This window comes from Chrysemys picta, chromosome 15, assembly GCF_011386835.1.
Source record: "Chrysemys picta bellii isolate R12L10 chromosome 15, ASM1138683v2, whole genome shotgun sequence".
NCBI lineage: Eukaryota > Metazoa > Chordata > Testudines > Emydidae > Chrysemys > Chrysemys picta.
This window is the reverse complement of record NC_088805.1, coordinates 2,281,621-2,298,222: the sequence shown is the minus strand read 5'-3', so window position 1 is coordinate 2,298,222 and position 16,602 is coordinate 2,281,621. Positions and strand designations below refer to the sequence as shown.

Genomic DNA, 16,602 nt, shown 5'->3' with positions numbered 1-16,602 from the left:
CTAACCCTCAAACCTTGTACCCGGAAAGGGATGGGGATCTAGTAAAGAGGGTTCAGGCAGAGGAGCGGGTGTGGGGGTGCTTGGGGGCTTTACACTGGCAAAGAAGCAGGGTGTGATGTACTCGCGGAGGAGGGTGGAGGAGGAGAGGGGGTATCAGGAGGGTTGCGGGAGAAGAGGTGCAGGGGAAGGGGGAGGTGTAGGAGGAGAAGGCTGGGGGAGGGTACAAGGGGAGAGGTGCGGGTGAAGGGAGGGTACAAGGGGAAGGGGTTCGGCGAAGGAGCGATGGGGGGAGGTACAAGTGAAGAGCCTGCAAGCGGGATGGGGGGTGCAAGGGCTGAGAGGGGCAGGCGCTGACAGCTGCTTCCCCAGCCCCATGCAGGCAGAGCCGAGAGGATGGACATTGACCCCCAGGTGCCCGAGCCACGGGGGTCCCCCGGTGGGGCAGTATCCCCCGCTCGGAGCTGGGCTCTGCCTCTCCCCACCCCTGGCGCTGTGGGGGCCCGGGGAAAGCAGCGCGGGGCTGAGGCAGGGGAGGTGCGCTGCGGGCTGGGTCTGGGGGAAGGAGGTGGGAGCTCCCTGGCAGCTCGGGCTGCCCAGCCACTCGCCCCATCAGCGTGCGCATAACACATTAGTGCCCTTCGGAAATCACAACCTCACAGAGCATGTTACTGCTCCATGTAGACAAGCCCTTAGATACAAGTAACCATTTCCAGTGTTTTTCTGATGGCTTATTGGATAAATGCCAATTTCAGTTTGCTGGTATTGGGGGTATTTTGTTGGTCTTAGCAGTTAAAATCAAAAATCAGAAGCCTGAGATATGGAGGAGGGTGAAGGACAAGCCACATTGCTTCCAGGTGCCCTTTTCTAGAGCAGTCTGGAGAACTCATGCACCGTGACTGCAGGACACAGCAAGGCAGACTGGATGTTAAATTAACTGGATGTATTCTCCAGCAGCCTTGCTTTCTGCCCCCTTCCTCTACAAGGTTTCCAAAGCTAAGTTGAATAAAAAACCATTTGGGCTGAAGGACAAGCAGCCCCCAGTGACTGTTCTCCCAGCCTTCCTGGGCTGCAGATTTTCATACCTGATGGGATGTCAGAGGCAGCCAGGTTGGCGCGGTGGGAGCAGATAGATGGCCTTGTTCATTGCTATGCCACAGAACAGGCTGCATGACTCACCCAGAAGTTGCCCCCTGGCTCACCCAAGCAGAGAGACCTGAAAAGATGGTCCTGCAGTCAGGGCTCCTCCAAGAAAGGCCTGCTGAGCTGCCTCTCTCTCAAGTCCCAGAGAGACTCCACATCTGCAGAACAGCTGCCACAGCCCTTCAGGGTGCCTGTCATGGAGACCCTGTGCCCTGTATAAACTCTCAGGAGGCCCAGCCAGCTGTGTTGCAGTCCCTGGTGCCTGCTCTGTGAGGCGACACTCCCGCTCTGTACCTACATGTTCCTTTAGCTGCAGGATCTCTGCCCGAAGCTTCTGTTCCATCTCCTGCTTCTCCTCCAGCAGCTGCTGGTTCTGCTGGTGCAGCTCAATCAGTTGTTTCTCCAGCAGGTTCTGATCCAGCCCCTCACTGGGCTGTAGGGAGAAGGAAAGAGAGAAAAGGTCCCGTAAGTGTAGCAGTGAAAGGAGAGGGCAAGGGAAGATGCAGTGCAGAATCCTGCTCTAGCACCAGATCCTCAAGTCTGACTCCCTGCTCCTGAAGTGGCATTCAGGACCCAAATGGATTGCTTTGGGTCCTGTCTATGGCAGGTGCCAAGTCATCAGGGAGCTTGACTGGGTCTGGGAAGAACAGAAAGGTGGGACTCGGCTACTGTGCCCATGCTAAGCTTTAGCAGAAATGTGAATTGGTCAATAACTCCAAGTGCTGCTACTGTTAAGGGATAAGGAAGGAGAAAATCAGAGGGTGACAAAGGGTTATGAAGGGGAGGCAAAACTCTGCTGCATCACCAGACTAACATGCAGTGGCCCCAAGCCCAGTCTAAGGCTTGCAAGCAGCGTGTGTAATACAGTTAGACAATTGTATACGGTACCTTCTCCCCACCTGGCCTTCAGCAGGAGCCATGGGGGGGTTGCAGGGAAACAGAAAGAGCGACCTCTAGTCAAGTCAAAGCCCTTTAATCTCCACATTTTGCCCACTTTTAGTCTTAGCAAGTCTTGGCAAAACTCAGCCCCCGACCCCCAGGGATTTATGTCCAGGCCAAAAATGAAGGGTTCAAACCAAGCCATTTGAGTGGAATTATCTAAGCCCTGAGAAGCAATCAGCATGAACTCCTGGCTGCTCAGACACTTCTTCTGACCCTCCGAAGAAAACCTTCCGCAGCAATTTGGTACTGATGGATATTACAGGTTTTAAATCCTTCCTCAACATTTCTTCTGGCCACAGTGCCCAGAGCACACCAATGGCTTTGACTGACAGAGGAGGAAGATGGGGAAAGGAAAAACCATCTACTATAGGCCAAAAAGGCCCCACTGATCATTAATGCTAACAGTGCATTCCAAGAACTCTAATGGGGTCAGGCGCAGCCTCAAAAAAAGGGCTGAACTGGTTGTTACTAAACTAACAGCAGCCACCCAACCCCTCTTCCTGTCTCTACACACAGACAAGAAGAAGGGTGAGACATGTCAGCCCAGTGTAATTTTTTCTGAACAGGAGCTTGTAACCAAGGCATCTCTGTGCCACTCTGCCTTAGGACCTGTGTAGCGCTGTAAGGCTGCTTAACTGAATTTGCCTTGCAGTGGTACAGGTAGCAGAGCCAACGCACTGCAACAGAGAATCCAGTCCCAGGTGTAATGGCAGCCCACTTCTAAAGGCTCCTCCCCCAGCCTTGAGTTCGGGGGACAACTAAAGAATAACAGGGTCTGGAGTGAAGGTCACAGGTTTAGAACTAGGGATCCAGAGGGGGACACTGAGCAGAGAACCACAGAGAGTGCCCACTGCTCCTCAAAGCTGTCTAGGGAGCCAGTGGACGCCGCCCAGAGGAACTCTGCCCGGGTGCGTGAGACTAGGGAGAAGCAGAAATAGGCCCCACAGTCGCAGAGCACCTCCCCGTCCATCAGGGATGGGGGTGTGATAAATGAAGGGGGAGGGTAGCTCCCTTTTATGGACCCAGCCAGCCAGTAGCTATAAAATCTTTAGTAGCTGTTCTCTGCTTGCTTTACCTGTAAAGGGTTAAAAGTCAGTGCGATGCATAGGTAAAAGGAAGTGAGTGGGCACCTGGCCAAAAGAGCCAATGGGAAGGCTAGAACTTTTTAAAATTGAAACAAGACTCCCCCTTTGTCTGGCTGCTGTTGTTCTCGGAGAGAGGCAGACATGGTGTAAGAAACTTGGGCCAGGTATGAAAAATCATCGGTATCATACCTAAAAACTACTCATTTGAAACCCCAGATATGTAAGTAGATCAGAAAATGTCTAGGAAAACGCGATTAGGTTTATCTCCTTTTATTTCTTTATGGCTTGTTGACTCCTCTGTGCTAACTCCAGGTGCTTTTGTTTTACTTGTAACCTTTAAGCTGGAGAACATTATTCTTGATGCTTAATCCTTGTAAGTGTTTTTTTTTTAAATCTAGCAATAGCCTGAGTTTCCAGGTGTATTTTCTTTCTTTTTGTTTTTAATAAAATTTGCCTTTTTTAAGAACAGAATTGGATTTTTGTGTCCTAAGAGGTTTGTGCACATGTTGTTTAATTAGCTGGTGGCAATAGCTGATTTCCTTTGTTTTTCTTTCTCAGCTCTTCCCCAGAGGGGGGAGTGAAAGGGCTTGAGGGTACCCCACAGGAAGGAATTCCCAAGTGCACCTTCCTGGGTTCTCAAAGGGGTTTTGCACTTGGGTGGTGGCAGCATCTACCCATCCAAGGTTAAAGAAAACCTGTAACCTTGGGAGTTTAATACCAACCTGGAGTGGCCAGTGTCAAGGTTCCTTCCCCACTCTGAACTTTAGCGTACAGATGTAGGGACCTGCATGAAAACCTCTAAGCTTAACTACCAGCTTAGATCTGCTTTTGCTGCCACCACTCAAATGATTTATGAGTTATTTGGGAAACTCTGTCTTTCCCCCCAAAACCTTTCCCTCCCTGGGTAGCCTTGGGAGACTCTTCTACCAATTCCCTGGTGAACACCGATCCAAACCCCTTGGATCCTAAAACAAGGAAAAATCAATCAGGTTCTTAAAAAGAAGGCTTTTAATTAAAGAAAGAAAGGTAAAAATCATCTCTGTAAAATCAGGATGGAAAATAACTTTACAGGGTAATCAGATTCAAAGAGCCCAGAGGAACCCTCTCTAGCCTTAAGTTCAAAGCTACAGCAAACAGAGATAAACACTCTAGCAAAAGGTACATTTACAAGTTGAGAAAACAAAGATAAAACTAACAAGCCTTACCTGGCTGTTATTTACAAGTTTGAAATATGAGAGACTTGTTCAGAAAGATTTGGAGAGCATGGATTGATGTCTGGTCCCTCTTAGTCCCAAGAGCAAACACCCACCAAAACAAAGAGCACAAACAAAAACCTTCCCCCCACCAAGATCTGAAAGTATCTTGTCCCCTTATTGGTCCTTTGGGTCAGGTGTCAGCCAGGTTACCTGAGCTTCTTAACCCTATACAGGCAAAAGGACTTTGGAGTCTCTGGCCAGGAGGGATTCCACAGTATTGTATACAGGAGGGCTGTTACCCTTCCCTTTATAGTTATGACAGCCAGTATTAATGTTTAGAATCCTTGCGGGCCCCCACCTTCTGCACTCAAAGTGCCAGAGTGGGGAATCAGCCTTGACGGGGTGAACTGCACCAGGTACACACGCATCCTCATGACTCCAACCGATATCCCCGGCGGACCGTGGGACTAAGATGGAATAGAGGCTGGCCCACTGGGGTTCTCACCCTCTACAGGTGGTAGATAGTCCCGCCACTTGGTATCGGGGCGGGACACAAGGGTGAGGAAGTGAAACATGTGGAGCACAAGCATGTAAAGTTGGTCCTGTGGCGCAGTTTGGAAGTGAACCGGCTGCAGGGCACGCATCCAGCTCAGGTTATGGAAGGGAGGGGACCGAAGGGAGCTCATGGAACACGGGCCCGATGAAAAGATCTGGAGGGCCAGGGGTGAGGGGCGGGTGGGGAGCACCCTCTCGCGGGACCCACTCAAGGAAAACCCAAGAGGTGGGCAACAAGGCTGCTCCCATCTCTTCGTGTACGCGCAGGGGGGTCTGAAGGGTGGAGAGCCCCATGTGCCAACCAAGCAGTCGGGGATCCAGTCCCCCGGCATAGTCCAGGAGGTCTCCGATTCTGGTGGTTTCTGCCAGGACCAGCCTCCACCTGCACACAAAGGTGGGGGTTGTGTAGCAGCGGCTCTGTGAGGAGGTCCGCCCCCTCGGTGGCCACAACAGACCTGGTCACTGAGAACAGTTTCCAGGTCCGGAGGAGGTCCTGGTAGAACACCGGCAGCTCAGAGAGGTCTCGCAGAAGACCCCTCAGGTGGAGAATAAAGAGCTGCCGGTCATATCGGAGCCCTCGGAGGTGGCGGAGAAAGGAGTGCACCATCATGCTCCACAGCGGAATACCTGCACCATAAAGGAGACTCTGCAGGGCCTGGAGGCGGAAGACATGGACCTGGCTGCGGAGGCAGACCAGGCCCTGTTCTCCTCCTCCAGGGGAAGACTCAGAACCCCTGCAGAGACCCAGTGCAGTCCTGGCCAGAAAAACTCCACAGCTACCCTCTGGAGCCAGGCCAGGATCCCCGGGGTCGGGCTCAGGGTGTTGAGCTGGTGCCAGAGCATGGACAGGACTAGTTGGTTCAGTACCAGCGCCCTCCCTCCCAGGGAGAGGCACGGGAGGAGTCCCATCCATCTCTGCTGCTGCTCATCCACCCTGGCCTCCGTATCCTGCCAGTTCTCTTGCAGAAAAGGATGTATGGCGGAAAGGTAGATGCCGAGATAGAGCAGTGGACCCGTGCTCCACCGAATGGCTTGAAGTGCGGGTGGGAAGGAGCTCATCTGCCACCCTGCCCCAACCATCAGGCCAGAGGTCTTGACCCAGTTGACCCAGGCAGAGGAGGCCGCCGAGTAGATCACCTGGCAGGCCTCCACCTGCACCAGGTCGCCCGGGTCCTGGACCACGGGGAGCACGTCGTTGGCGTACGCCAACAGGACCAGCCACAGCTCCGGCTCTCAAAGTACCAACCCCGTCAACTTCCAGAGGAGGAGGCAGAGGAAGGGCTTGATTGCCAGAGTATAGAGCTGGCCTGACAATGGACACCCCTGACGTGCCCTTGCCCGAAGCTGACCGGTTCAGTCAGGGTCCAGTTGAGCCTGACCAAGCACTCCGTGGAGGCGTACAGCACCTGGACAAAACCCATGAACTGGGGCCCAAAGCTGAATGCCCGCAGAGTGCCCAGGAGATACCCATGGTCCATCCTGTCGAATGCCTTCTCCTGGTCCAGGGACAGGAGGGCAAACGACAGACCATCCCTAAACCCGAGCTCCAAGAGGTCTCAGACCAAATACAAATTATCGAAGATGGTGTGGCAGAGGACGGTGTAGGTCTCGTTGGGATGACCACGTCCGCCAGCACGGACCCCAGCCGCAGTGAGATGGCCTTCACTATGACTTTTTAGTCTGTGCTGAGGAGTGAGATGGGACGCCAGTTCCAAAGGTCGCGGAGATCCTCTTCTTGGGTAGCAAAGAGAGCACAGCTCGCCTGCATGACAGAGGGAGGACCCTGCACTCCAAGGACTTGGCCCAGATGGTAACACGGTCCAGGCCGAGGACGTCCCAGAACACATGGTAAACTCCACGGTCAGCCCGTCCATGCCCGGAGATTTATTGGTGGACACGAGATGGAAGGCTTCCGAGAACTCGGCCAGAGTGAGAGCTCCAGCCGGTCCCGGTCACCCATGCTGACCGTCAGGAGTTTGTTCCAGAGCAACCTACAAGCATTGGCATTGGTCGGATCCGGGGAGAAGAGGTTAGCATAGAAGACCCTGGCCCTTCCACGCATCTCCTTGGATCCGTGTGTGTGTGGGGGTGCCATCCTCTGCCAAAAGGCAGGTGATGTGCTTTTTAATCTCCCTCTTTTTTTCCAGGGCATAGAAGCGGGAGCTGCGATCCATCTCCTGAAGGAGACAGATGTGGAATCGAACGAACGTGCCCCAGGCCCGATGGTCCTCCAGGACCAGGAGCTCTTCCCGCTTCTCCCAGCACGTAACCCTGGGGCTGGTGGCCAGATGCCTCTCCAGCTCCAAGACCTCCCGCTCCAACTGCTCTATCACCACATCTCTTGGCCGGCTGGCACCCCAGGTGTAGTTGTGGCAGAAGAACTGGGTGCGCCCCTTCCCCACATACCACTACCACTGGGCCGAGGGAAAGGTGCGCCGCTGCCCTGCCAGACCAGCCAGAACTCCCGGAAGGACGCCATGAAGCCCACATTCTCCAGCAAGCTATTGTTCAAATGCCAATAGGCCAGTCCCGGCCTCTCTGGGGTAAGAGAGGCCATCATGGCCACTAAATGGTGGTCCGAGAACATGGCCAGCTGAACAGTGGAGGAGTGAGCCTGTGCTAGATGAAAACATGATAGATAAATGCGGTCCAGCCGAGAGTGGCACGACCCATCGACCTCCACCCGCACATAGGTAAAGGTGGTATTGTCATCCGGGTGGTGGTCGCGCCAGACATCCACCAGGGAGTGATGGTCGACGATCTTGAGCATGCCTGCGGCGGCCTGGCTGCTCCCGAGCCCAGAGCAGTCCCGGTCCTCAAGGGTGGTATTAAAATCCCCACCCAAGACCAGGCACTCACGAGGATTCAAGGTGCCAAGGAAGGCGGATGTCTGCCGATAGAAACACACCTGCTCCGGGCCTGAGTTTGGGGCGTAGACGTTGACCAGGCCCAGAGGTGCAGCAGACGACCCGGCATGACCTCGGCAACCTTCAGCACCTCGGGCCATAGGTCGGGGGAGAACAGGGTGGCCACCCCAGCCAAATGAGTGCTGAGGGGCTAAAGTATACCCCATCCCCCCCCTCCAGCCTCCAACTAGCCTTAGTGGCTAGAACTGTGTGGGTCTCCTACAAGAAAATCACAGAGTACCCCCCCCCCCGAAGGAAGGAGAGCACCTGGCACCTGTGGAGACCCACCCTACAGCCCCGGGTGTTTAAGGTGGCAAAGATGGTTGGTTTCATAGTGAGGGCTGGGGAGGATTCTCACGGGCAGGGGTGTTGGCAGCCCCCAGCGGGCCTCGCAACAATCCATGCCCAACCCCAAAAGCCAGCAGGGAGTCACGGAAGTTGGGGGCGCGCTGGTAGGCCGCAATGTCCTGCCTCTCAGGTCCCCCTCCCCTCCTCCAAAACTGCCTTCACGGCCCAGAGGATGAGGTGGAAGTCCCCCCAGCACTGGAGAGCGAGCTGCACCTTACCCTTGAAACCATGGGTTTCCACCAGGAAGCGGCGTGGCTCATTCTGCAGAGCAGCGGGGGACGGGGTCACAGACCCGCAATTGTCCTCCAGCTGGGTCCCTGTGATTACCCCGTGGTCCACAGAGACAGGCAAACAGGGGGCAGACGCGCAGTGCCTGTAGCAGTGGCACCGTGCAACCTGTCTAGGGTGACCAGATGTCCCGATTTTATAGGGACAGTCCCGATATTTGGGTTTTTTCCTTATATAGGCTCCTATTACCCCCCACCCTCGTCCCGATTTTTCACACTTGCTGTCTGGTCACCCTAAACCCGTCTGTGATAAATGAAGGGGGAGGGGGGTAGCTCCCTTTTATGGACACCCAGCCAGTTAGCTATGAAGTCCCTCTTGGTGGGTGTTCTCTGCTTGCTTTACCTGTAAAGGGTTAAAAAAAGTCCCTCAGTTAAAGGAAAGAGAGTGGGCACCTGACCAATAGAGCCAATGGGATGGCTAGAACTTTTTAAAATGGGGAAAAAGCTTCACTTTTGTCTGTTGTTCTCCTTGGCTGAAGAGACGGGGCAGCAGGAATGCTGTGTAAAGTTTGGACCAGGTATGAAAAATCATCTTCCATAACTAGAAAGATTCATTGGGACAGGGAATGTTTAGATAGACGCGATCAGGTTCATTTCTTTATTTTGGCTTGTGGATTTCCTCTGTGCTAAGCTCAGGTATTTTTGTTTTCTTTTGTAATGTTAAACTGGATCCCAGGGAGTGATTCCTGGTGTTTAACCCCTTTTCAGTTGCTCTATAAAATCTAGCAATAGCCTGATGTTCCAGATGTGTTTCCTTTCTTCTTTTTTTAAAATAAAATTTACCTGTTTTAAGAACCTGATTGGTTTTGTGTTTTAAAAGGTCTGTGCATGTTTTTTAATTAGCTGGTGGCAATGGCTGGGTTTCCCTTTTGTTTGTTTTCTTTCTCAGCTTCCCCGAGGGAGGGATGGAAAAGCCGAGGGGCCTCAGGGAAAACTTCCCAAGTGAGTTTTTCCAGGATTTACAAGAGGCAGTTTTTCACTTGGGTGGTGGCAGCATTTACATATACGTCCCCCCACCACCAGGCCCTTCTCCACCACCTCCTGGGCAGCGGCCTCCAATGCCAGGAAGAAGACAACCTTCCCGTACATCTTGGATTGCCACCACGGCCGTGGGCAACGGACACTGTGCTTCCTGGTCAGGGTGGGGAAGGGACCCCGGCCACTGGGGATGGAGCTAGAGGCGGCGGTCGGGGCAGATGACGTGGAGGGGCTGTGGCCACCTGGGCGTATGCTCTGGGCGCCAAGGATGGAACGCTTCCAGAGCTGGTGGAGGAAAAAACAGGGGAAGGAAGGGCCGCGGCAGATGATTGCTCTCCCCCCCCCCCCGAGGGCCAGAGCCCCTAGGCTAGTGATTGCCCTTCCCCACCCTGAGGGCCAGAGCCCCTAGGCTAGTGATTGCCCTTCCCAACCCTGAGGGCCAGAGCCCCTAGGCTAGTGATTGCCCTGCCCGCCCCCCAGGGCCAGAGCCCCTAGGCTAGTGATTGCTATGCCCCCCCCCCCGCCCCTCCGAGGGCCAGAGCCCCTAGGCTAGTGATTGCCCTCCCCCCACCCGAGGGCCAGAGTCCCATGGCTGGTGATTGCCCTGCTTCCCCCCCCCGAGGGCCAGAGCCCCTAGGCTAGTGACAGCCCTGCCCTGCCCAGGGGGCTCGAGCCTGAGACTCCTGGTTATTGCTAGGCTCTGCCCAAGGGGACAGGGCTACAGACTGGAGCTTTGCTAGTTCCCCTGCTAATTAACTTCCACCGCTATGATGTAGTGAGGCAGAGAGGCCTCCTGCTGAGCCTGAGGGGGAGGGACGACTGCCAGTGCATTACACAGCCACTACTGCCCTGTATGTCCAACCTCCCCATACACAAGGCATGACGTGTATCCAGGCAGGCTCTGACTGCGTAGTGGTGGTACTTCTATGGCACTGTGACTTCGAATCTCAGCACCAAACAATCCTTACCTCACAACCCTGCTCAGGTCCCCTTTTCACAGACGGGGAATTGAGGCAGAGAGACTAAGTGACTTGCCCTAGGTCACACATGGTGTCTGTGGTGGAGCAGAGACTTGAATCCAGGTCTCCAAAGCTCAGCCTAGTACCCTAACCGCTGGGTCATCCTTCCTCTGACTGTCCTGCTACAATTCCAGCTCCCTGCTTACCTGCCCTGCCACAGAATTGGCTCCCTCTTCAAAGATGATGTTGCCACTGCCTCCATCAGGGTCCATCAGCACCAGGGTCTGATGGGTGGGAAGGGATGAGGAGGAAGTGCTGAGCCCCGCCATCTCCTCTACTCCCAGCGTGATCCTGCTGTTGAAATGGCTGTTCTTTGAAAAGAGAAGACAGAGTGAGACGCTGCCCTGGGGTGTGCTAGGGACAGAAGGTGCACTCGGGACTCGGCACAAGAGGTACTGGCTTAAGGAGAATGTTCAAGAAGGAGATTGATGAACTGGAGAGGGTTCCAAGAAGAGCTACGAGAATGATTAAAGGATTAGAAAACCTGCCTTATAGAGACAGATGCAAAGACCTCCATCTATTTAGTTTAATAAGGAGAAAGTTAAGGGGTGGCTTGATCACAGTCTATAAGTACCTACATGGGGAACATATATTTAATAACGGGCTCTTACTGAGGAAGGTCTAACATGATCCAGTGGCTGGAAGTTGAAGGTAGACAAATTCAGATTGGAAATAAGGTGTCATTGTTTAACAGTGAGAGTAATTAACCACTGGAACAATTTACCAATGATCGTGGTGGATTCTCCATCACTGACAATTTTTAAATTAAGATTAGATGTTTTTCTAAACAATCTGCTCGAGGAATTATGTTTGGGAGGTTCTGTGGCCTGTGTGATACAGAAGGTCAGACTAGATGATCACAATGGTCCCTTCTAGCTTGGAATCTATAAAGAAATTATGCACTCCCGGGTCTCAGCCTGACTCAGGGAACAAGTGATTGTCTCTCTGTCTAGGTTTTTTTCATGGCACTCATCAGTGTAGCATCTGAGCCCCTCGCTACGAAGAGTGCACCTGGAGATAGCTAAATTGCTCCCTCTCATCCTTGCAGCCAGCAGGAACTCGACATTGCTCATATGCACAAAGATAGCTCTAAAGTTGGTTTTGTCTTGTATTCTGAAGGCTCCGAGAATCATGCCCATTCTGATCTCATCTGGCAGCGAGTTCCAGATTCATGGCCCAGCCTCCTGCATTAACTGGTCTTGTTCTTGAGACTGACAGTCCCTGCTGTTCCAGCAGCTGTTGTGGGAGGCCATGATCTCACAAGGTGAGGTGATTTCCCACGTAACTCGGGCCAATCCCATGACAGGCTTTGAAGGGGTCAACCAAGATCTTGAACGTAATCTGGAGCCAGTGCACAGCAGGGAGCAGCATCCCGCTGGGCTCTCTGAGGCCTGTGCTGCTGCGTTCTGGAACAACTACAGCTTCTTAAAAGTTGTCCCCTCATACCTAGGGATAGAGAATTCCAGTAACTGGGGATTGGGAGCATCACCGTTGCTATGTCTGAACCTGACAGGAGAGGGGAATGATCATCTTGCCACCCATAGCTGGAAGAGAGCTTTAATTATCTGTGTCTGTTTGGGTATCCAGGTGGATACCGACTGTCTAGACAAGCAGAGGGCAGTTGGCCTCAAGGGAGGGTGGTGATATAAACATGGCAAGTTCTCTGAAATCCTTCCTCTCCCCACCAGCAGCATCTTGGTCTTTGCAGGATTCAGTTTGAGACACTTCAGCTAGGTTTTGGCTTTGTGTCTGATGTGAAGGTCATGTAGAAGCTGAGTGTTGACTGGGTGTGGCTGGCATCTTAGTCCATGCCGTTGTAAGATGTACAGATGTTAAAATATGCCTTGAAAATATGCTGTTGACAACGTTTTGTCTGCCCTTTTAACTATCAGGTGGCAATCACTCTGTTTCCTTTTGGAGCTAAAGGCAATGACAGTCAATAGGCCCATCCCAACAGGTGAGACATCTTGTCTGGGGACATGGGCGGTGGATCTAGTAGACCAAGAGAAGCTAGGCCTCCCCAAACAGCCAGGCCATGGCCCCACCCATGCTGCCCTCACTCAGCCTCTCCCTCAAAGCCAGCGGGGGCTAGGGACTTGGGGTGGCTGGGGCGGTGGACTGGGGCTCAGGCTGGCCGGGGCAGAGGTGGGCAGGCTCGGGCTGGCTGGGGAGGGCTGGCTGGGGGCCTGGGACTCGGGGTGGCTGCGGCAGGCAGGCTGGTGCTCAGGCCGACTGGTGGCCTGGTGCTTGGGGCAGATGGGGTGGGGTGGATGGTGGCCTGGAGCAGTCAGTGGGCTAGGACTCGGGCCAGCTGGTGGCCTGGTGCTTGGGGCAGATGGGGAGGGGTGGATGGTGGCCTGGGGCAGTCAGTGGGCTAGGACTCGGGCCAGCTGGTGGGCCGGGACTTGGGGTTCCGGTAGGGGAGAGGGGCAGGTAGGGGCATGGCCTCGGGTGGAAGTGATGGGGCCGGGGGCTAGCCTCCCCAAATGGGGCAGAGGGGTCATGCACCACCCATGACTGGCCCTGGGGAGCATTAATTAAGCTATAGCAATTCCCAAAAAGGGAAAGCACTGCTGCTTGATAGGAAATTTTCTAACTATGGTTAGACTCTCAAATCAAAGACTCCCATAATTTATTTATGGAGGAGATTCCCTTCTCTCAGTCTGGCTAAGAAGAGACCCTGCCAGGTGACAAACAGGAGTAACTGACCTCTTTTCCCATGCAGAGTGCTACGGCTATTGTCTCCCATATGTTAATTAAGAATCACAGGAGAGGAAAACAAAATGTAGGTTTTAAACCAATTAGAAATAGCTTGGCTGGTGATCCAAAAACTTGAAAATTCCATAGGTCAAACTTCCTGATACATATATATAGATATAGATATTCACCCCAACTTACAAATTTGTACATTTGTTTGCCTATGAACCAGGTAAACATCTCTCTATGGGTAAGGGGACTGTTGGCCCTTTACAAAAACTCAGTGGGATGTTTTGATTAGCTAGCTCCTAGTACCAAAAGAAAAGGGAAGGGTCGATGGGAAATCAGGACCCTGGGGACTGACAGTCCCAGAGGCAATGGATAGAGGCCAATGCTCCAGGTCAGCCTGATTGACAGGGTGGGCAGGCTAATGAGGGAGTCAGGAGGCCAGGGGGTCCCGTCCTCTGTGTGAGCTGGAACTGCCGGGCATAGGTGCTGAGTTCATGGGTGCTCCGGGGCTGGAGCACCCACAGGGGAAAATATGGTGGGTGCTGAGCACTCACCGAAAGCCCCCCATCAGTTCCCCCCCATACCCTCAATGCCTCCTGCCCACCGGCGGGCCTCGCGGAGGAGCACCCCCTCCCCCATCAGCTGTTTTGCGGCCTGCAGACAGGAGGCTCTGGGAAGAGGGGGAGGAGCAAGGACAAGGTGTGCTCGCGGGAGGGAAGAGGGCTGGGCCAGGGGTAGAGCTGGGGGGGTTGAGCCCCCCCCCCGGCGCCTGTGCTGCCAGGCCAGAGTGGGGCCAGGCTAAGGGAGCAGGGGCCTGAGCTGAGCTGGGCAGTAGAGCCGCGCCAGCCAGAGAGAACCAGAGAAACAGCCCAGGGAGCAGGAGCCGCAGCAGCAACAGCCACAGAAGCTGCCCAGGGAGCAGCTCCATGCTGGGGGGAGAGTTGCAGGAGCCAGAGGGGCCAGAGAAGCAGCCCAGGGGGCTGGAGGCAGAGCAGCAGCGGTGCTGGGGCTGGAGCCAGGGCGGTGAGCAGCTGGGGAGAGTGAGGGGGACCCTGGGCAGAGGGCCCCAGCGCAGGGAGATGCCCCCAGCCAAGAGGCCTTGCAGGCCAGACCTGGGGAGGATCAGAACCCCAACGGGGGGGCAATGCTGGCAACAGGGTCCTACCACCGAGAGCCTGAGGGCGTGTGGCCATCGCCAGAGCAAGTGTCCGACATGCAGTATCCCTGCAGCACGGCCAGGGCCTGGGAGGGAGGCCTGGGACTTGTGAGGAACAGACTGAACTTCCCTGACATTCCAGAGACGCTGGTTGTGATGTCCCCGTGCCACAGAGTGGGGTGATGTGTTTTCCTTTAACCTTTCCCATATTTTAAATTGGTCGCTGTTTATATGCAATGATCAGTGGGGTCAGGGTAGCATCCAGAGTGCAGAGAGCACCCTGGAGTGGGGACACCCTAGCCCCTGTCCTAAGTGACCACAAGATTGGGAGTCGAGCTCCCCAGGAATTGTCGGGGTTACGAGGACTCTGCCAGACAGGAGAGTGGTAGGGGAGCCCTCGAGGTCAGGCAGCCTCTGGGTAAAGGGAGTGGGAGCGAGGACTCGGATCCTTTCACTAGCCCATTTCACCGGGGTAGTGTATAAGCCAGGAAAGTTCCCCACAATAGTGGGATCAATCCCCGGCTTATATATGTAAATAATCTCTCTTGTTCCTAATGTATATGACAAGCTTTGAAAGGCATGAAGTGAAGAGTATTAGATAAAACCAGAGAACGTACGGATCACGTCCATGAGATTTAGAAAACTCTAAGATATTTTGTTTTCCTGGGAAATGATTGTTGTACCCTAGCAGTGATAAGAATTATTGAAAGACATATTCACTTAACCAGGGTAAAACTTTGGAATATTAAAAGAAATTGCTTCAAAGGGGGAGGATACCAAATCAATACTCGGGGCAAATTATGAAATACAATCCATGAAATGAGCAAACCTTGGACTAAAGGAAGCATCAAAGACATTTCTTATACACTCTCGCTCTCTACTGGACATCAACAGAAGCAGCAGAGAAACTCAAAGCTGAAAGCTGAGAGCAATATGGCAAATGGCCAACAGAAATCAGAGGGCTGCCCATTCCACCAAGCCCTGAAATCAGGATATAGAAAACTGAGGTCACCATGTGGAACCCCAAAGTTGACTGAACCCACAAAGAAGTTGCAGGATCCCCAGTGCAATGAACACCTGGACCAGCTGCATGGAAAGGACTCTCCCCCGGCCCCATTCTACGGTTAAGAGGATAAGAAGTGGTGAGATTTCATTTCAAAGACTGTATTTCCCCTTCTGTTCTGTAACATAAATAACTGTAGGTTATCTTGATTAAGTCTACACTCTCTAGTGAGACACCAAGTAACCATAAGTTTTATTTTAACTATCTGCATTCCCTCATGTATGGGTCCAAACATATTGGCCTAAGAGAGATTTGAACCATAACTTCAAGCAATTGCTTTTGATTGTCAAAATTTGTTCCTTTTGGACCAATGCGCTCCCAGAGCACGGACTGAACTCTTAAAAGTGTCTTAAAGACAAGTACATCGTTATTCTTTGGAGAAATACTAGAAGGAGGATAAATGTGTTAGGTGCTCAAAAAATATGTTCATAAGTAACTGGAATAAGAAATCTTGGTGATTTGCATGTTCCTTGGAGTAACTGCTGAGCCTCAACCCTAGTTTTTGACAACTGCTGGTTATTGGTGCCTGTGCAGTACGTGCCTACAACTTCAGCTGTGTCTACACTCGACTGTAAACAGTTGATTGTATATTGTGGTTCTGGGTGAAATAGTAACTTGTTGATTAGTTAAAAGTAACCAAATGTCCTGATTTGAGAAATACTGTTTAAGTTAAAAGCTGGCCTGAAAAGAACCTAGCATTAAATTAGAAAGCTAACACTCCTTAGAGTCAGTGAAAAGAGGCTATCCTATTAGATTTCATTTCACATGAAGTATAACACTTATGCAGTTGGCAAATCTAGGTTGTTAAATTTCAGCTTTAAAATCTAACTGGCACCTCAGCAAATTTGCAAAATTGACCCCCTTTCACACCAACACTGTTTCACAATCTCTCCCAGTGGCTCCATACAGATATGGACCAGGCTGGGGAAAAGGTTGGATTCCCCCTGGGATGCCGCAGGCCAGGGCTCTGGAGTTGGAGGAGCAGGGCTCCATTAAGACTCTCCGGGTGCAGCTTGAGAATGATTGAAGCCACAGCAGCATGAACCCACAACACCCTGCCATGTCTCTGAGGACGGACAGAAGGACTCCATTGTCAGCTGTATCAAACACTTGAGAGAGGCCCAGCAATGGCAATATGGGCGTACTGCCCCGACCATGGTCAAGAGATGTTACTATCCTGGAGTCTGAATGGTTCAGGATATTGGCAGTGTCTAGATGCAG

The 16,602-nt window shown here is 52.9% G+C and overlaps 1 protein-coding gene across 2 annotated transcripts in view; it reads right to left on the bottom strand.

Annotated features, from left to right (window-relative positions):
• The window catches only part of LOC101954133 (uncharacterized), a 68,168-nt gene that overhangs the window by 13,059 nt on the left and 38,507 nt on the right, over window positions 1-16,602 (bottom strand). For both annotated transcript variants that reach the window (XM_005307672.4, XM_065568178.1), the window contains exons 5-6: window positions 10,603-10,767; window positions 1,439-1,573 (exon numbers count right to left, since the gene is read on the bottom strand). In XM_005307672.4, coding sequence (XP_005307729.2) covers window positions 1,439-1,573; window positions 10,603-10,767 — 300 coding nt within the window. The remainder of the gene's footprint in view (window positions 1-1,438; window positions 1,574-10,602; window positions 10,768-16,602) is intronic.